At 46.7% G+C, this 21,426-nt stretch overlaps 1 protein-coding gene and 1 non-coding gene across 2 annotated transcripts in view; one reads left to right on the top strand and one right to left on the bottom strand.

Annotated features, from left to right (window-relative positions):
* Positions 1 to 2,243: 2,243 nt before the first annotated feature.
* The window catches only part of GRHL2 (grainyhead like transcription factor 2), a 154,727-nt gene continuing 135,544 nt past the window's right edge, over positions 2,244 to 21,426 (bottom strand). The window contains exons 13-16 of the mRNA XM_059995003.1: positions 18,475 to 18,569; positions 16,189 to 16,274; positions 7,368 to 7,432; positions 2,244 to 5,295 (exon numbers count right to left, since the gene is read on the bottom strand). Of these exons, the coding sequence (XP_059850986.1) occupies positions 5,181 to 5,295; positions 7,368 to 7,432; positions 16,189 to 16,274; positions 18,475 to 18,569 (361 nt within the window). The 3' untranslated portion in view covers positions 2,244 to 5,180. The remainder of the gene's footprint in view (positions 5,296 to 7,367; positions 7,433 to 16,188; positions 16,275 to 18,474; positions 18,570 to 21,426) is intronic.
* LOC132413432 (U6 spliceosomal RNA) lies at positions 8,070 to 8,176 on the top strand. Its single transcript, XR_009516730.1, has one exon. It is a non-coding gene; the product is annotated as a U6 spliceosomal RNA (small nuclear RNA).

The raw sequence follows: 21,426 nt of genomic DNA, 5'->3' as shown, positions 1-21,426 counted from the left end.
GAGTATGCGTTCACTTCCCTGAAATTTTCTGTTTTGTTTTTTTTTTTTAAGGTGGCTGAAGAAACAAAAGAAAGAAAATTGAGCCCTGTATTTTCCAAGGCAGTAGAGTATCAGTCAGATCCACCTAAAGTAGAAAGATTGTTGCAGAGTGAAAAGATGTCCACGCCAAGGGTCTAACCAATGGTATATTCATTGCAAATAGATTTCTCTACACTTGAATGATGACCACATGTCCAGGGCTCAGGTAGGTCCTGGGCATTTGCTGCCCTGGGTGTTAATGTGCCACTGACCCTCAGAGATACAGGGGCTCAGACACTCGAGTTGGCAGCCTTCCTAAAGTGAGATTAGCGTTTGGTGACCTCATCACATTGTGAAAGTCTAAGGGTAAGAGGGGATTGTATGCCTTAGGACTGGGGTGACTGCTGAGCCCTGGCTCTCCCAGAGTGAACCCCTATCCCGATGCTGACGATGCCAGGCTGTTATCACTGGGCACATTGCAGCCTCTGAGGATGGACTGCATCTAATGTGCCTCTTATTCCCCAGCACCGGGCACGATGCCCGGCCCATAGTAACTGAGCTGAGCTGGCATAGTGGTGAAGGCAGGAGCTGGTACTTGACCCTGTGGCCCTGACAGCTTTACCTACCCGGAGTCCCAGTACAGGGAGGTGGGGGGTGTGTGTGTGGGGCACACATGGGGAGCAGAGTTCACAGCAGGACTATGGCTGCAATGGGTCAAGGGAGGACTGCCTCAGGGGAGATGTGGAGACCAGTGCATGCCCGGCAGGACGTCCTCGGGCCTGTGGGGAATACATTCAGACCTCCTACTGACACTGCGGAACACGGATCGTGGCAAAGAGGCCTTTGGCCCATTTCTAATCCCAGGATCTCTCCAGAAGCCTCCTCAACGAGCATTTCTCCTGACCTCTTTGCTGCCCACTGGTCCAAGCACGGAGGCTGCCGAGGATGCCAAGGGGGTCAAAGTTGGTCAGAGAAAGCTTTCCCTGGCGAATTTTTAGCCAAGATTTGAAAGCTGTGGACGTGGACAGACAGACAGGTGGAAGAACATAGAAGCGCTCCTTGTTTGGAACAGAGAGGCTCTCGGGAGCTAATCGTGGAGGATGGCTGAAGGAGTGTGCGTGGCCACTGAGGAAATGCCGAGAAGTACTGGGATTTGAATACAGAGTGAAGTAAGTCAGAAAGAGAAAAACAAATACCGTATGCTAACACATACATATGGAATCTAAGAAAAAAAAACCAAAACGGTCATGAAGAACCTAAGGATAAGAGGACACGGGAAGGGGGAAGGGTAAGCTGTGACAAAGTGAGAGAGTGGCATGGACATATATACACTACCAAACGTAAAATAGATAGCTAGTGGGAAGCAGCCGCATAGCACAGGGAGATCAGCTCAGTGCTTTGTGACCACCTAGAGGGGTGGGTGGGAGGGAGGGAGATGCAAGAGGGAAGAGATATGGGAACGTATGTATAACTGATTCACTGTGCTGTAAAGCAGAAACTAACACACCATTGTAAAGCAGTTATACTCCAATGAAGATGTTAAAAAAAAAAGGAAATCCTTCAGCAGAAGCATCTGCTTGGCCCTACAGGGCTTCTTCAGATGAGCCATGTGGCTGTAAGGTTGGAATTGTCCATGGAAAAGAGGAAGAAGGGGTCAGGGATACTTACTTTCTCCCTCCCATATTCAGTTTCCCAGTGATCAAAGTTTGTTCCATGGGAATTAGCACACCACACTTAAAAAAAAAAAAAAAAAATACTGGGATTTGAGCTGACAGATACTAGCGAGGCTGTGGGTTCCAGGGCAAGAGACTGTCATGATGAGGTTGGCGTTTCAGCCACGTGGTTTTAGTCTCTGTGGAGAGGTGGGCGAGATGAACTAAGGGACGGGAAAGCTCTGGTGGTACATTTAAGTGGCGGTGAGGGAGCTGGGCGTGAGGAATGCAGATGGACAGAGCCTACTCCCTGCCCTGGGAACTGGAAGAATAGCCATGCTGGTGGCCTGTCATGGTCACACCAAAGGCCTCGTGATGTCTTCAGCCCTCTTCTCATTTAACCTTGGGGTTGGGCACAACAAAGCAACCAGAAGAGGAAACGTCTGCTTGTTGGAGCCCAGGGCCTGAGGTGCCCAAGGGGAGCCTAGAACCTTCCCCGCTCACACAGAGGCTTCTTTCCAGTCAGGCAAAGAGCCCCAATACCAACCTCACCGAGAACACCAGACATTTGAGTTGTTAGGAATATTTATTTTTTTCTTCTTAAAAATGTACAAAAAATAAAATAACTGTATTTATAGTTTATAGATTCCCCCTCTCCCATTTACAAAACTATTAAGTTACATTTGCCTTTTTTTTTTTTTTTTAAACACGAGAGCAAATTGTCCATCTAGCAGTCTTCCTTGCTTGTCTTTAAGAAAGGGCTGTTTTTAGAATTTGGCACAAGCCCTCTGCTTCTGTTGCATTTGCGTAATTTTAAATAAGAAGGAAAATGAAATGTTTGATTCAGTTCATGCTTCTTAAGTTTCTGGGCTGGGACGTGCCTTAGTCTTTTAGGATCCAATTCCAAGATGATACCCGACTGCATTTTTCTGTTGGACCCAATTCCTAAACACCCATAAAGTCTAAGCAATTTGGGTAAGTATAAGAAAAACACTTGTTTCACATGTCCCTCGTCTTACGTGAATTTTTTCTTTAAAGCTTATTTATTAAGGGACAAAAAAAGAAGAGGAGGCAAGTTTTCCTATCTCTCTGGAGTGTGTTTCTTGGACAATTTTGCTCATCAAAGCTCTGCTCATATACATAGTGAAGGCCACATCGAAGCTAAGCCATGGGCACACCAAGGACGCAGAGGGGACACGGTAAGATGGGGACAGATCAAATGCGAGGGGACACTCTGCACCACCCTTTGCTGGCACTGAGCTCATATGCTTTGTTCTGGCAGTGGTCACCGCGATCATTGCCCAGGGACCTGGGACAAAGGCAAAAGCCTCTGATTCATCTGCTGCCTAGGGCAGGATTAGCCAACATTTTTTTCCACAGAGGCTGGAGAGAGAAGGCTTGGTAACCCGTGTCAGATTGCCAAAGATTTTCTCTTTTTCCTATTCTGGAGTGCTGTGCCCCGGCCCAGTAGTATTCGCCATTACATCTGCCGATCACGTCTGGAACCAGCCCTCAGGCAAGGAGCATGGGAGGCGCACTGTACCTCATGCACTCCCAACAGTGAGCCCCACTAGTACCCAGGAGGTTCCCCAAGATGCCGGTCCAGGGCATGGCAGTCACAGAGTGGAGGAGGCGGCGACAGACTGGAGCAGAGGTGAATCCAGGATGTAACCTTTGGCACCACGGAGAGGGGTGATGTGTCCAGAAGACACGGAAAGGTGCCTGCTCACCACACCCAGAGAGCTTCCTAGGCTCTGCACCTGCCCACCATTCCATTCAAGTCCTCTGCAGCCTCCAGGACAAACAGCTGGACTGGAGGCAGCCCTCCCGTCCAGCTCTGGGCCTCAGGGGCAATGGGGTGGGAGGGCAGGGAGCCCTTGAAGAGAAAGCCCCCAGGTAAGACATCAAAGTGCTTTACAAACAAATGGGTCCTTACAGAGAACCTGTCCTAGACCTGGGACCTTGGGTGGAGGGTGTGCTCGCTAGTAGAAAGCTAGCGCTTCAACCCACAAAGGTGAACACAGACCCCTAGACCACGTTCCTGTCCCCTCAAGGAGAGCTGTGGCCTGGCCGGTCCATGACATCGTGATCACTTGGGGAAGTGTTTCTTTTCATCTGCTAGGGCAGCCAGCAGAAGGGCAAACCGCCTCTCCTTCTTCCTCTGGACGCTGCTTTCCGAAGAGCCAGGGCTCTCGGGGCATCCTCGCTTGCTCCCTCCACATCCAGCATCTGGGAGCAGAGGCGGCGGAGCACGGCCTCTCCCGTGCCGGCTGAGCCCCGGGAGGCCGCGGTGGCCTGGAGACCCAGAGCTGAACTGTCGGCCTCGCTCTCGGGACCACAGTTGGGCTTTAAGGGGGCCACTTGTGATGAAGGACGAGCTTGTAAACTGCGAGGCACTCGCAGTGGCCAGGATCCTCACGATAGCCAAGGAGTTCTGCAGCGGGCCCAAGAGACGGGGCCCTAGTGGCAACCCCCCTGCAGTCTCTCCAGAAAGTTCAGGCGGTGCCGACACCAAAGCAGGAGGAGCTGGGGCCTCAGACAATCTCACCTTTGCCACGAGACAGCTCAGAGGGAGGGTCAGGCAAAGCGCATCGCCGTGAGATAAACTCAGTGGCCTCCGGGGCGAGCAGTGCCCGTGGAAAGGGAACAGGGCGCCCTCTGCGGACAGGGACCGAGGCCCCGCGCGTGCCCACGGGAGTAGCTGTCTTGGCGCTCACCGCAGTCACCCGACACCCCAAAGGCCACTTCCGTCGCCCAGCGCGTCTCCTGAACAGCACAGAGGCAGAAGCCTCTTGGAGAAAGCAGGGTCTCCAGGTACGTGCCTCCCCCGGCCAGTGGCAGCAAACATGCCCACACAGCACAGGTAGAATATATTATTGCCATATTATAAACACTATGTACACGCGCAGCCAGGCACACCTTCTAGGTTACTTACTAATTACACAGTGGCTGAATGTCTTCCTGTACACGGCCTGCTGGCCACTCACTGGGAACCCCTGGGGGTATCGGCGAGATGACCGTCTCCGAGCAGCCTGAAGGTTTCTCACCAGGAAGGGGCGTCCGCCTCTCCCCCGACCTCTGATGAAGGAAATGGCTCGTTCTGTCCGTCCACTCAGGAGACGTAAGGAGGTGAGACAGCAGGGGCGAGCATCCTCAGGCCCTTCGGGATGAATGGATTGAAGGGGAGGGCTCTGGACGGTGGCACCTGGAGCCAGCAGTGACCGGCAGAGCCCTGGCGGGCCTGGGCCCTGGGCTCCAGAGAAAGGTGGACAATAAATAAGGATCCAACAGGCGCAAGGCCCTTTCCCGAGGCGCTTGGGCTGCGGCTCCATGGCAGGAGCCGGCGGGCGGACCAAACGCACGGACCAAACACGGGGCTTCAGGCCTCGGCCCGCTCCCCAGCGCGGTCGTGTAACAGCAGTTGTGAGATGGGCTGGGTGGGTCTGCAGGGCCCGGGCTTCCGGCTGCCCCGGGGAGAAAGGCCCTGAGGGCTGCTGCCCGGAGCAGGGCTCAGATCTCCATGAGCGTGATCTTGAAGCCCTCCACCGTGCTCTCCATGTTGAGGATGAAGGTGTCCTCATTCGAGTAGTGCTCGATGATGTTGTCGTCCATGTTCACCAGGATGCTGCCGGGGATGGGGGAACAGAGATGCCATGACCAAGGCGCTCAGTGCAAGGGCAGGCTCCTGGCTGGGGGCTCCCTCAGCCATGCTTTTGCCAGGGAGGCCAGGGAGGGGGGCAGGGGCTGGAGGGGAGAGGAGACAGGCTCCCACTCTGCAGCGGCCCCCAAACTGGCCCCCAGAAGCCACTTTGAGGAAAGCAAAACCTCGCTTTCTCAGAACTAACTCCTTATGAAACAGGATTTCAGAGCTCATTCAACCCAAACCTTTTGCTTTCTAGATTGGTAAAGTACAGCCCAGAAGTTAACAGAGCCTGAAATCACAAAGTTAGCTATTGACAGGGCCAGGTCCCCGAACTATTTTCGTTAAACCATATTGCCTCTTGAAAATGCATTTTAAAAAAGTACTCCACACTTAGGAGAAGAGGAAAATAAACAAGAGCTGCAGGTACCCTTCCTCAAGCATGTAGTGTGTTCCAGTGTTTTGGAGACCTTGTGTTCAGTCCTCAGGGCAACCTTGAAGGCAGGTGCGGTCATCACCATGGTGCAAATGAGAAACCTGAGCTCAGCAAGGTGAGATCGTGTCCCCAGGTTCACTCAGCTGCTTCACTGCTGAGCTAGGTTTTGAAACTGGCTTTGCCTCACTCTGAAGTTCATACTTTTACCACGTGACCTACTCCTTGGTTAACCATCTGTGTTGGGTTTGGTTTTAAGAAAACCAACAACTTCCAGGGCCTGTCTGTGATTTAGAAGTCCTTTAACCAATCCCCTTCTCTGAAGTCAGACAGATCTTGGTTTGAGAACTGACTCTCATTTTACAGCTATGTGTCATCAGGCAAGTTGTTTAGCCTTTCCACAAAAATAAGAATAACAACCCTGCTTTAGACGGTGGTTGTTAGGATTAAAGTATTTAGCCCAGGGCCTGAGACAGGGCTCAGTGGAAGTGAAATGTTACCATCGGCATGTGCGTCGACACTGAGGGTTTCTGCTCAACGTGAGACCTTGAGACACCGCTCAAATCTCACCAGCGAAGGAATACACTCAGCCTCTTGCACTGACTTTGGAAAGAACTGTAACATGCATTTTAGTGAGCTTTTCAACCAGGGCTCAAGTGGAAAGGGTTTCCTGCTTGGCTCCAAATTAACCGAGAGACCACATCACTCAAAAAGCCCGAGTATCCCAGATAATCAATTTCCTTTATGAAAGAGGCCCAGAGAAGAGTTTAAAGACCTATTTTCTGCTTTTTGTAAGAAGATAGCTCCAGAAGCTGACTCTACTGGAGACCCTCTCCTGGCACTAAATCCAGCTCCGTGGCAGCTAAACTTGGAGCCTCATACACAGGAGGCCCTGGGAGGGCTGGAGACAGCAGACGTGCGAGCTAAACCCTAGGGCTTTGGGGCCACGGACCTGGGTTAAATCTGCGCCTCACCTACTGAACATGAGACTTTGGGCAAGTTGCTTAGCCTCCATCAGCAATAAATTATGGATAAGAATCTACCTCACTGAGTGGTGAGGAACAATAGAACAATACACATAAAGCACTTAGCAGGGGACCCAGGACCTACTGAGCACCAGATAAATGAGAGCTGTCGTTCTTAACAGTGAGAACAAGCAGGTCCAGTAATCATTTCGATCATTATGTTAGTAATGACCTCAGAAGAATCCTCTATGCCCTGAATCCTTTGTATTCCTACCGTGCTGCCCTGAAACCAGCCCCAAGAGCAGCACGTGATTCCCTATAAACTCTGCTCTCTGCAGAAGGGCGACCTTGCCACTGTCCCCAGGGCCACTCTCACCACTTCCAGACCCCTCTATTCTACCCACTGATCCTGTCATTGGAGGGGGGCATCTCAGCTGACGTCATGACAATGCACTCTCACCCCCCGCTCTCTCTCATTAAAGGTCTTCAAAATGCATGGCACACGTAAGCTGCTCAGCACGCCTTTGGAAGGATGACAGATTTTTATAAAAGGCAGACAACAGAGCTAACGAAAGACGGGCACCATCTTGTTTTTTTTTAAAGGCACTGTATAGACATATCTGATTGGGAAATCAATTTAAGTTCCATTTCTTTCTTACCCTTTTTTGCTTTTCTTGTAAAGCTTTGTTATCTTTTCCACGGGCAGCCCGTATTTCTCAGATATCTGCAACCAATAACAAAAAGGCAGGTGAGCGTGGAAGGGGAGCCAAGCGGAGACGAGAGAAAATTCCAACTTCACCGTCCTGGAAATGTTTCTGGGTGCCAGTGGTCTTCACTCATGAGTCAGACTCTCAAAAAGGCTCATTGCTTTGGACAAACCATAAATCAGTCAACAAAAAATTCACCCACAGGAGAATTTAATCTATGATGAAGGTGTCATTTCAGGTCAGTCAGAAAAAGATGGACTCTAATCATGATGTTGGATTAAATAGGTAGCCATATAGAAAAAAATTAACAAGTTAAGTCAGATCCCTTCTCCACGACTTCCATCAAAATAAATATCACCAAAGATTTACAGGGAAAAGATGAAACCATGCAAGAAGAAACCATGAAATCAATTCTTTGTACAGATATCATCTTTAAGTAAGGAAGATGCCAAGCCAGCTATGAAACCTGAAGAAAAAAGGCCAAAATGTAGATAAAGCAGCATAAAATGAAAAATACCAGTATAGGCAAAACCACCCAAAAAGCTGAGGACAAACAATACACTGGGAAACATTTGTGCAACACAAATGACAGACATGGAACTAAACTTTCTTAAGTTAGAAAGAACACCTCCAAATTAAAAAAAACGGACTAACATGCTCCCTTTGGCAGCACATATACTAAAATTGGAACGATATAGAGAAGATGAGCATAGACCCTGCACATGGATAATGTGCAAGTTCGTGAATTGGTCCATATTCTTTAATACAAATGAATGTATTTACAGAACAGAACAGACTCAAACAGACATAGAAAACAAACTTAGGTTACCAAAGGGGACGGGGGGAGGGAGGGATAAATTAGGAGTCTGGGATTAACAGATACACACTACTGTATATAAAATAGATAATCAATAGGACCCTGTATAGCACAGGGAACTATATTCAATACCTTACAAATAACCTATAATGGAAGATAATCTGAAAAAATATATACATATAACTGAATCACTTTGCTGTACACCTGAAACTAACATAATATTGTAAATCAACCATGCTTCAATTAAAAGAAGGAAAAAGACTAACAATTCAATGGGAAAAGGAAGGCAACAACATAAAGAAGTAATTCACAGAAAAAATACAATAGGACAATAAGCAAATAAGAAAATGCACCACCTCACTATTAATTTAAAAATTCAAATTTAAACAACAGCAGGATACTACCTTTAATCTATGAGACTAACAAAAACTGAAGAATTGATAATACAGTGCCAGCCAAAGGATGAGAAACAGCAACTCTCATAGCCCATAGATAGGAGAGCAACAAGCTCAACATTTCTGGAGGGAAATCTGGCAGAAGCTATTGAAATTTCAAAGGCATATATCTTTTGACCCAAATAATCCACATCTAGTAATCTGGTGCACAGAAATACACTCAGATGTATGCAAAGCTCTTCAAAGCATCACTGTTCATAACACAGCTAACTGTGTACAACAAACATTCATTAAGCACATTTTGATATTTGCACAGTTGAAAACCACGCCGTCATGCAACCATTAAAAGAAACGCAGGACGCCTATATGAAAAAAATGTCCTTAACATACTAAGTGAAAAAACACAAATTGCAAAACACTGTATATAGTGTAATCCCACTTGTATTTAAAAAAAAAAAAAAATGTAAGTAAATAGAAAATATTTGAAAGACCCACCAATCTATTAGCAGTGGCTACCCTGGAAGAATGGACAGAAACTTCTTCTTCTTTTCACATTGTACAATTCTGTGCTATTTATTTTTACAGTGACCATGATTCAGCTTTATAAATATAAAACTATAAAGTAATATAATAATAGTTTAGAGATGGATTCTGGAGACACCTACCCAAAATGCTGCTTCTCTCCCAAATCCAATCCACCCACCTCTTGTGAGCCCAGTGGCTGGCAGGGCTCACAAACGGCTAGGGCAGGTGAGGTTTGGGACTTGGACTACTGGGCAGTCTAGCAGGGCCTAGGAAAAGAAGCCAAAGAGCCCTGGGACAAAGGTGGGATAGGTTTGGCTCCTGCGAAGAGCTTATTCTCCAGAGAATCGGATTCCCACCCATCCATCCCTTACACTGCACAGGAAGAACTCCCACCCCCTCCCCCAAGCCCCAAAGGAGCAGAACAGGTGGGCTGAGGACTGAGACAGCAAAGGTAGACTGGGAAACAAGTGGCCTGCCTGTCGCACATCACTGCTCCGTCACTGATGGAACTGCCTCATGGCCATACTGGAGCCCAAATGAGCCCAGCACATAAAATAACACGGCCTGTGGGCAGCAAAGAAAATGGACAGAACTTAATGTGGACGGCATCTGTGTGAACAGAACATAAAAGAGCACTTATGAAGACTGCTGTACAGCACACAAGTATAAAATTCTGATCTAAATATATGATTATTGAACTAAAAATTCTGTAAAGGTCAATAAATGAATTGAAGGCCAGGTGGTCGATCCAGCAAACCAACCGGCGTTAGGAAAGATAGATTAGAAAAACCATTTCAAGTGCAGAGCAAAGACACACAGCATAGATGGAAATCATGAAGGGGAAAAAAAAGAGAGGTTTGAAGAATAGAGACAGCCATACCTGATGTGACTATATCCAAAGTCCCAGACAGAGAAAAAGGAGCAAATGGAGAAGAGGAAACAATTAGACAAATAACAGAGGAAAGACCCATGTTTTTAGATAGGAGGGGTATCCTGAATCCCAGGAAGGAGCAATGAGAAAAGAACCATGCATCTGGCCACGTGCCAGATCTCCAAGGGTAATGAAAATACAACATCCTGGAACCTCCCAGACAGAAAGTACAAGTTACCAAAAAAAGAAAAGAAAAAGAATGAACCTGGCTTCAGTCTTCTCATCTGTAGCACTAGAAACCAAACCGGAATAACCCCTACAGACTACTGAAAAAAGGGACTTTACCCCAAGAATTCTGTACACCAACAAGCTCTCCCTCACTTCTCAGGTTAAAGAATGGCATATAAGAAATGCATTTCACCCAAATATCCCATTTGAGGAAAATACTCACAAAAGAACTCTAGCATATGCATCAAAACAAAGACTTCAGCAAAGGGGGAAGAAAACAAGCAATCAGTGTTGTACCATAAATATATACATACGTATACACACGCGCGCACGCGAAGACAGACTATATATACTCTATATAACTATAGATCTATAGTTATATATCCATACATAATGTATATACATATAGATATATATGGTCCGTATATAGAGTTATAGGTATGTATAACTACCTATATATAGTTAAATGGACTGGGAATGTGAAATAAGTGTTAAATAAGGATTCTTGAAGTAAAAAGAACATAATGGAATCAGAGCAATAAGGAGAAGAGACTGAAACAATTTAGGGAAAGTAAAGAATAACTTTCAAGAAAAGATGAAAAACAGTGACTTAATCCAACTGCAAAACTAAAGAGAAAGAGGAAACTGCAAAGTAAAATAAATAAAAACCAAAACATTTATCGTTGTGAGTTGCTTGGCCTGCAAGCGTTGGGTTTTGAACTTTGGTTGGTGTCATTTGGAACTTCTTTTTAAAATGAAATGGAAAAATAAAGTGTGTTCCTTTTTTGACTCAACATCAGCAAGTTCATATCTCTTAGTCCCCCTTTTCTGAAAGAGAGGTGAATCTGATTCTTGGATCTTCTCTTTTCAGGGGTTTGACTCCCAGTTTTTCCCAAAGCATGAAGAACGCATATACCTCAGCTCACAGTTCAGTTGATAACAGTCAGGAAATTTGCATAAACCTGCATATCTGCCGGAAGTAGCGGCAGCAGGCAGCATTCACTGAGTGCTTACTAAGTGCTTAGCATATCAGCACAGGGAGTCCTGCATCTATTAACTCGCTCAATTCTCACATCATTGCAACAGAATAGGTGTTTTTAGGAGACCCGTTTCTCCGGGCAAGGAAACTCAGGCTTAACACTCAGTAAGTAATCAGGGTCCCTCAGCTAGGAAGTGGCAGAGACAGGATTTAAAAGGTAACAGTCTGGCAGTCTGGTTTCAGATTCTAAGCTCATAGAGAAAAGGGGCATATGATGGGCCTGTTTGAAGCAGGGCTCATGGACCCCATCCAGTACCAAGAAGCAACTGGCAGAGTTGACACGGGCATCAGGCTGCCGAGGGCAACAGTCTCCAGGAGGACAAAGCCCTGCCCTCTGTGCAGTTGTCAAAGGCAAAGGCAGAGACAGCTGGATAAAATGCCACCCTAACACAGCGTCCTCTGCCTCCACGCCAGGCAAGGAAGTGGGCTTTGCCAAATCCAGAAGCCTGGAAAGAAGTGAGACCGTGCAGGATAGCATGTGGAGGAAGCTGGCCATCTGTCGGGAGATTACGGAAGGAATCCTTCTGCCCAGGAGCTGGATGGTGTCACCACAACACTCCCCTTCCGTGTGCATGGCAAGCACACGCTTCGTGATAGTTCTCAGAGCGGGGGCATTAGGACTGCCTGGTTTTTTCTTTGTGATTTTCAAGTAGTCTGAACTGCTCGTATATGTCCATCATTTTTAAAAGCTCATGATCAATATTTTTAAGGACCCCCTAACACTTCCCTGATGCCCAAGAGGATCCTAGGTCTTGGACATATCTCATCAGTGTGTTACTGGCTAGCTGACGATCTGGAACTTTTAGACTTTTACTTTGTGGAGAGTTCTCTTTGCCCAGAAACCTCAGATATGTGACAGGCAGAACTAGAGATTTCCATTGGTTTTCACCAATGTAGGACTCTGTCTGCCTGGTCTAGAGGCATCCAACACAACTGCCAGCTCTGGAGGCCGATGACTTTTTTTTTTTTTTTTTTTTTTTGCGGTACGCGGGCCTCTCACTGTTGTGGCCTCTCCCGTGTGGAGCACAGGCTCTGGACGCGCAGGCTCAGCGGCCATGGCTCACAGGCCCAGCCGCTCCGCAGCATGTGGGATCTTCCCAGACCCGGCACGAACCCGTGTCCCGTGCATCGGCAGGCAGACTCTCAACCACTGCGCCACCAGGGAAGCCCCTAAGGTGCACTTTTGGAAAAGGGGTGGCTCTTGCTTATAAATACTTCCTAGGTGGCTACATTTGACCTGTCAATAGAATTGGGGAGGACAGGCCTGCATCTCCATGCATGAATGACTCAGCTGCATAGAAGGGGGTGCTACCGGGGCCACGAGCCACCTTTTCCCTGTGCACCCAGCCAGCTTCACCAGGGGAGAACACCCTTCTCTAGCCCCTTTGGCTTGAGGGAATTTCAATCTGCCTCTCCACCCCATAGCACTTACAGCCGTCTACTACACACACACACACACACGCACACATATATATATATATATATATATATTTTTTTTTTCATTTATACAGTGTTTCTGTATTTAAAATTTTATTTATTTTTCTGGCTGCATTGGTTCTTCGTTGCTGCATGCGGGCTTTCTCTAGTTGCGGCGAGCGGGGGCTACTCTTCCTTGCGGTGTGCAGGCTTCTCATTGTGGTGGCCTCTCTTGTTGTGAAGCACGGGCTCTAGGCATGTGGGCTTCAGTAGTTGCAACACACGGGCTCAGTAGTTGTGGCACACGGGCCCTAGAGCACATGGGCTTCAGTAGTTGTGGCAAGTGGGCTCAGCAGTTGTGGCTCGCGGACTCTAGAGCGCAGGCTCGGTAGTCGTGGCGCATGGGCTTAGTTGCTCCGCAGCATGTGGGATCTTCCCGGACTAGGGATCGAACCTGTGTCCCCTGCACTGGCAGGTGAATTCTCAACCACTGCACCACCAGGGAGCTCCCTATATACAGTGTTTCTATGTGCTACTTTAAACACCTTGTATAGGAACTCATTTAATCCTCGAAACAACACTACATCTCATTTTATCAGTATCTATCTTCATAATAATATCCCATATTATTATTACTCTCATTTCAGAAACGATGAACCTGGGGTACAGAGAGGTTGAGTAACTTGCCCAGGGTCACACTACTCTGAAGTGTCAGAGCTAGGATTTGAACCCTGACTGTGTGGGATCAACCATCATACACACTACTTCTTGCCTGATGGCTTACTATTGCCTAAGCTTCTTTCCTTTAGTTGTTGTGAGCTGTGACTTGGAATGGTTATTCTTCTTGCAATAACTTTTCATGTGTGGACGTCTCCCTAAGTGGACTTAAGTTGCTCAAGGGCTTAAGCTGGCTCTGCCTCTCTGTGGAGCTCAGGAAACCCCACATCTGTAAATGACGGTGATGACATCTGACCTGCCAAGTTCACAGGGCTATAGTGAAGCTCAAGTGAAGCAATGCATGTGAAATACATGCCACCCATAGCACTTGGCATGGTGGTACATACACAGTGGATGCTCAATTCAGTCAACAAATATATATGCTCAAACACCTGGGGATACACAGAAGACAGCAAGAGACAAAGCCCCTGGGGGAAGAGAGAAACAAATTGGGGAAGAGAGAAACAAAAAAGCAGAGTTAACTCAGGGATTGTTTGGGTGGAAGTGAAGGTGACATTTAACCCCACTGTGATCCAGCGAGACCACAGCTACAGAACACTTGTAGAACTAGCCAGATGTCACAAACAGGAAAGGAAGACACCAAGGAAGAAGGCGTAATGAATCAGTGCAGAATTGGTCTAGGTCAGTGGTTCTCACACCTGGCTGATCTCAGAATACCCTGAAAAACTGTTAAAAATACAGATTCCTGGGCTTCCCTGGTGGCGCAGTGGTTGAGAGTCCGCCTGCCGATGCAGGGGACACGGGTTCATGCCCCGGTCCGGGAGGATCCCACATGCCGCAGAGTGTCTGGGCCCGTGAGCCATGGCCGCTGAGCCTGCACGTCCGGAGCCTGTGCTTCGCAACGGGAGAGGCCACAACAGTGAGAGGCCCGCGTACCGCAAAAAAAAAAAAAAAAAAAAAGCAGATTCCTGCTGCTCCACCGCCCTCCCCCACCTCCACTTCAGCAGAACGGGAATCTGGGGTTGAGGACTGGGAATATGCATTCAAAACAGCTGCTAAAGTAATTTTCAGCTTCACCACCATCCTAGGTAAGTCAGTTTCAGTAATATGATCTTAAAGGCCAGATTAAAGGTATGAAATTTGTTCAAAGGGCTTCTGTAGCTCATAAATCAATCTTCCAGTCATTTTAGGGTTATTTAAAAAAATCCTAGTTCATTTGAAGAGAGATAGATGATACTTTTTGTTGTGTTCATTTCTGGTTTTGTTTTCCCTTTATGGGGTGGGGGGCAGATTCAGTAACAACAAACGCCATGCCAATGACAGATCCTGAGAACAGAAGAGATTACCAAACCCTCCAGCCAGGTGTTTCTTAGAGGGTGGTCCTCCATGCCCTGCTCTGAATTGCCTAACAATGCCAACCACATTGGTAACATTCTTGTGCTTTTTAAAAAAAATTTCAGATGAACAAATAAATAATTTTTTTACATATCATATAAATTCCCCACTTAAACCATTTAAAGTGTACAATTCAGTAGCATTTAGTACATTCACAATGTTCTGCAAACGTCAGGACTATGTAGTTCCAGAACAATTCATCACCCCAAAAGGAAACTCACTAAGTAGACTTTTCTCATTCACTTTTCACCCAACTCCTGGCAACAACTAATCTGCTTTCTGTCTCAATGGATTTGCCTGTTCTTGATATGTCCTATAAATTGTACGATTATACAATGTGACCTTACGTGTCTGGCTAGCAATTCCACTCCTCAGTATACACCCCAAAGAATTGAAAACAAGTATTCAAACAAACACCTGTACCTGGATGTTCTTTGCAGCACTATTCACAATAGCCAAAAGGTGGGGGGGGGGGGGAATCCAAATGTCCATCAACTGGTGAATGGAAAAACGAAATGTGGTATATCCACACAATGGAATATTATTCAGCCATAGAAAAGAATGAAGTACTGATTCATACTACAACATAGATGAACCTCAAAAACATTACGCAAAGTGAAAGAAACCATCCACAAAAGACAACATAGTGATGATTCCACTGATAGTCACTGTCCTACACATTTTCACATATTACTCCATAGCCCAATATGCTGTTTCAATGCAGCAGTTTTCCAGACCAACAAAAATTCTAGACTGTCCCTTGGCAGTCCTGCTGTCTTCATCACCACAAAAACCCTGGATCTTCTACAACATGGTTGTACAGGGGAGTCAGATATCATTTTCAATGTAGAGTCATATTCAGATGGATAATACATGGATAAAACATAAAATAACTTCCTGAGCCCAGGTTGGGTAATGCTAGACTAAACAGGGGATGAAGAGGGAAGGAGAGATTTCAGAATCTTACTTAAATCATTTTATAACTCTGCAATTTATATTTTTTTCTTAACCAAAACAGGTCATATTTTATTTTGGATTACACTATCGCAGCTGGCAAGACACTTCCTAATCGTTTTTGTTCTGTATAGATTTGGAAGTTAAACGTATCTAATTTGGTTTCATGCAGAGACAAATGGAAACTCACAGTTTAAACTTTCTCTGTGGCATCTTACTCTGATTAGCCTTAAACTGACAGGGAATTGGCAGTTTTACAAAGTTTCCTTCTCCTTAAGATGCTAATAATAAGCCAGACAGGGTGGAAATCAGTGTCCCCATGAATCTCTACTTTTTCTTTTTCCTTGAGAAAGCTCATTCCAGGGCCATCTCGAAGGCTGCATTTTAATAAATGGATTTCAGCTCAGGAGACTACATGCCAGTTTCTCGGAGGCTGAAGGGGGTTCATTGCTTACCGCTTCCATCAGGCCCCTCACGGTGGGGGATTTCAACATCAAGGCATCAAACACATCGTCTGTCTCCTTCCTCACGTACAAAAGCACTGAAAGAGAAGGGACGGGAAGCCGTGACTGCGAAGCCCACACAGCTGCCCCAGGAGACTGCTTCCTACCAGTGGCTGTTACAGATGAACATTCTGTAACTTCTTCCTGTAACCCCGAACAGAAAAATGTAATTTCCAGCAGGCTGACCCTAAGGAAACCCCAAACCATATTCTATTGGGTTAGCCAAAAAGTTCGACCCACCCGAACGAACGTTTTGGCCAGCCCAATATTTAAATGAGGGCCGCTTCCACTGGATTTACAGACCTCTTCTTGGAAAATCATTGTCTTTAAAAATAGTGTGGCTGCTACTTCTGCTGTAGGAGCCCCTGGAATGGGTTAAAGGGGGCATGGCAGCGGGTTGATGGGCTGCAGTTGCCACCATCTCCTGCTGGGCTTGTCGATAGCCACACCTGCATGCTGGGCTTACAGCTCACCCCCAGGGCCTGCCCAGAGAGGCAGCTCTCATTAACTGTGTATCTGTGGATAGGAATCACTCCACTAACATAGCAGTAACCATTATCAGGCATCCCAGAGCTTGTACAGACAAAGGCAACCGACTCCCATGACTTTGAGAGAGCCACCCTGAGAAGTGGCTACAAAGGCAAAACAAATAACGGCATTGGTGATAATTACAGTCATTCTCTGTCCTGGAGAACTTCTAACAAACAACGGGCACTGTCACTGACCCTGACTCCTTGTGCCTCTCAAAGCCCAGCTCAGCGTAGGAGCTCCAGGCGAGGGGCTCAGTAACTCCACTGTCCTTTTCCAAAGAAAAGCCACTCCCGGGAGAACGAGTTCTCTATTGCTGGAAGGTTGCAGTGCCCTCACGTGTCCCTAGGACTGAGATGTCTCAAAGGCCGTAACTTTGCATTTTGTCTCAGCAATTCCTGATGGCAATTTTTGTGCAGACTTCACAACCTCAAAATATCTGAAAAACACAAGCTTTGGACCAGCCAGCATGTACTAAATATGGATGTAAGCTACTATCACTTTGGCCCGTGTGATCCTTGATTTCCATATAACATTGCCCTCATTCTAAAGGATGAGATATAAAAGGCATGCAGGAATGGAGCTCAAAATGCACTCGAATATTTGATGGTGAGCCTGTGAAGCCGGAAAACCCTTTATAGGTTTAAATATTACTACTGTAATTAAGACTACTCAGGTATTTACACTCCTTGAATTCTGAAATGCTCATTACTCATTCACAATTATGATAATATTCCTTAACTAGATCCAGGTCTAAAAATAAAACTAATTATATTAGTGAAGATGGAGTGCTTACTATGTACTGGGCACCTGAGTTTGGTGTTTTACATACATTAACTCATCAAGCCTCCCTCTGTGACGTGGGTACTCCTGTCACCCCATTTTACAAGTGAGGACTCCAAGGTGCAGAGGACCTTCCCAAGGTCACGTGACTCGATGTGGCTGAGGGAGGCTACACAGGGGATGCTCTCGACCATTATGCAAATCCCATTTCAACAAATAGGAAAAAAAAATTCTCAGTAACGAAAACCTCAAGCCTGTGCAGATGGTGGACGTACGGTAACCTGACTCATTAAAAGTCCAGTGCTGTAAGCAGAAGGTCTCTGGAAGCTCTTGGTGTTGGCTACAGCAGGATGTGGGGAGAAAAGCCACCACCTCCCCTTTCCCCTTACTCCCAGGAGGGACAATGAATCAGCACAGCATCGAGATGCTGAGCAAGACACTGACAGGCCTGTGCTTCGTTTCTCATTCTCTCGGTGAAGTGGGATAAGATCCCTGACTGAGAGAAAATGAGTAAGTTGGGATGTCACAGAAAACAGGTTCCCTGACTTGTACCGTGATTAATCGTTTGCGTCTGTTGAAGGATTCTCAGCTGCTGCTGCTTATGAGAGGGTATTGTCAAACACAGCACGAGCTTCTTTTTAACCTTGTATCTCACTGCTTGATGAGTCAGTATATTCACTACATTTCCCTCAAGGTGAAGGAAAGAATCAGTGCCCAGGAAGAATAAATGTTTGCTTAGGCTGTTTAAAAAGATAAGGTTTAAAGCAAAGGAGGAGACTGTGGACTTCCTGGATCAATAAAAGCATCCCCAGGCTAGCACGGAACCACAGGGACATGGGCCGGGCCGGGGGTTCTTCTCAGTGAAATGTCCCCACCACCATTCCTAATTGGAGCAACACCGGGGGAGGGCCTCAACGGGAACAGTACCTCGCTTCATCCCTTCTTCCTTCATCTGCTTAGAAGGTGCCGGACCAAACTCCTCTTCCATGGGCCTGAACATCCGTTTCACAAGGACACTGCTGCTAGAAAAGGTGAGGAGAAAGTGTTAATTAAGGAAGGCACCCGGGGTGCCAACAAAAAGGTGTATGGATGTGTCGGTCCCTATCTCTTCCCTTTGTTTACGCCATCCCTTATCACGACTGGATCCACGCACCAACCTCCTGCCTCCCCCTCACGGGTCCCAAGTCTGCATGTGGGGCAGAACACACATGCCAGTATCTTTCACGCATGGCCCTGAGACATCCTCCTTGCTGCTGAACATGGATCCACCGAGGTGAGGCCTCTGGGTTTTACCCATTCCGTTCTGCACCTAACCCCCCTTCCTGCTCAGAAGACCAGGGCTGGGGATGCGGGCCTGAGCCCTGTGTTTGTGTGGTGTGCAAGTTATACAGCCCGTCCCACCTAGCTAGGGCCTGGGTGTCCCGCACTTTCTCGCCAGCCCTGAGGGCACAGCGTGACCTCTGGAAATGGCACGGGCCTGCCTCGCTGGTTCTAAGTTATGAGGCTGCCCTCGGTTCCTGCTGTTCCACAACTCCATCAGCTTGGAGCAGAGGAGACTGCAGTGGCTGAGGTTCCCTAGACCCGGCCCTTCCTCATGGGAGAGGGTTTCGGTCCCCCTTCCTGAGGGCCCACGGGTCCCCAACTGGCCAGTTCTGGTGGCTCTGCATTTCCTCCCAAAGTCTCTGTCTGTCTGGGCACTCTAGGGAACGGAGGGCTGTTCCAGAGGAAGGAAATTAGAAGAACAGATTGTCACTGAAGAGAAGTCATTGCCGCTGAGTGTCCCCTCAAACTCATATGCTGAAACCCTAACCCCCAGGAGGATGGTATTCAGAGGTCCGGGCATTGAGAGGTAATTAGGCCCTGAGGGTGGGGCCTCCATGATGGGAGTGTCTTTATGAGAAAAGGACACCCTCTCTCTTTCTGCCGCGTGAGGACACAGCAAGAGGATGGTGATCTGCAGGCCAGAAAAGGGTCCTCACCAGACACTGACCATACTGGCACCCTGATCTCAGACTTCCAGCCTCCAGAACTTTGAAAAATACATTTCTGTTATTTAAGCCACCCAGTTTATGGTATTTTGTTATAGCAACCCAAACTGACTAAAACACTGAGAAAATGCCCCTGCATGGAGTCTTATGGTCCTTTAAGCCCTCAAGAGAGCAGGTGTAGGTTTTTAGAAGACTTTAATCTCTCTGGGGATTCCTGGAACCAGGCACATGAAGCAATGCCAGATAGGCAGTTCTGCAGAATTGTTAAGACATGAGATCTGGGGTCCAGACTACCTTGGTTTAAACCCCTGCTTTGCAGACTCACAGACATAGAAGACAAACTTATGGTTACCAAAGGGGAAAGGGCGGGAGGGATAAATTAGGAGTTTGGGATTAAAATATACGCACTACTCTATATAATATAGATAACCAGAAAGAACCTACTGTATAGCACAAAGAACTATACTCGATATCTTATTGTAATAATCCATTGTAATAACCCATAACCTATAATGGAAAAGAATCTGAAAAATTATATGTATAACTGAATCACTTTGCTGTACACTTGAAACTAACACAACACAGTAAACCAACTATATTTCAATTAAAAATTTAAAAAATAAACCCCTGCTTTGCAATCTACTAGCTACGGAAACATGGACAAATTCTTCAACTGCCCTGAGCCAACAGCCTCTTTAAAAGGAGGATGTTGAGAGGCTTAAATGAATTCAACATAATGTAAATTCAAACTCACAAAGTTGCCTGATACATTTTAAGTACTACAGAAGTGTTAGTTAGAGATGATGATGGTCATGATGATCATGATAATTAAAGTTGGAGAGATCTGAGGAAGAGACATAACGGGGAAGAGTACATAAGGCAGACAATTTAAAAGAGCTCAAAGTTTCCATTCACTATCAGATAGCAAACAGCCCAAACTACCACTTTGGCCCAATTTAAGGGCTAAAGTTGGAAAAGCTTCCTGCATCAGAGACTGACAATTATATCAATCCCAAGCTTCCAAGATAATATAAAACCCTGCTCCGGGGCTTCCCTGGTGGCGCAGTGGTTGAGAGTCCGCCTGCCAATGCAGGGGGCACGGGTTCGTGCTCCGGTCTAGGAAGATCCCACATGCTGCGGAGCGGCTGGGCCCGTGAGCCATGGCCGCTGAGCCTGCGCGTCCGGAGCCTGTGCTCCACGACGGGAGAGGCCACAACAGTGAGAGGCCGGCGTACTGCAAACAAACAAACAAAAAACCCTGCTCCAAAGCCAAGTCCCTATTGGCATCATTGTCATTAAGAAGTTCTTTTTATCAATTCTCAACTGGAGCTAATGGTGGGGTCCAGTGGTAGAAAGAACACATGGTATAAAACTGTGGACAGTCCAAAAAGTACTTCTATTAATTCTAATAGTTTAAAGTATTAAACCAACAAGGCTTTAAATTACCATCTTCTACTCTAGGTGGTCCAAAATTATGTTTATGAGCCCTTAATAAGACCACGCTTTTCATCAAAACACTTTACATCTCCTTGGTCAATTAAGTCTTATGAACACTCTGTGAGCCAGCAGCGCAAAGACCAATCTTATCCCTATTTCGGTGACGACCAAACTAAGGCTCAGGGCGTTATGTGTCTCATGCAGGGCAACGCAGCTAAAACAGTGAAACAGGCTGTTGAGAGAACCCAGCTCTGAGGAGCAACCTCATGATAAAGTACTCGATAAATGTGAGATGATGATGAGTGAGGGTATGAGAAATGATATTCAGAGTCAGCATTCTATTTTATTCCATAGTAAGTCAAACTATGGAAATAGCCAGAAGAAAAACTCAAACTCAAGTCCCAGCTGAAGGTGGTAATAAGTTTTTAGAGCACTGTTCCCTCTATCTTTCCCT

Source organism: Delphinus delphis, chromosome 17 (genome assembly GCF_949987515.2).
Source record: "Delphinus delphis chromosome 17, mDelDel1.2, whole genome shotgun sequence".
NCBI classification, from domain to species: Eukaryota; Metazoa; Chordata; class Mammalia; order Artiodactyla; family Delphinidae; genus Delphinus; species Delphinus delphis.
Note: the sequence above shows the minus strand (reverse complement) of the source record. Positions and strands in the feature narration are given on the sequence as shown.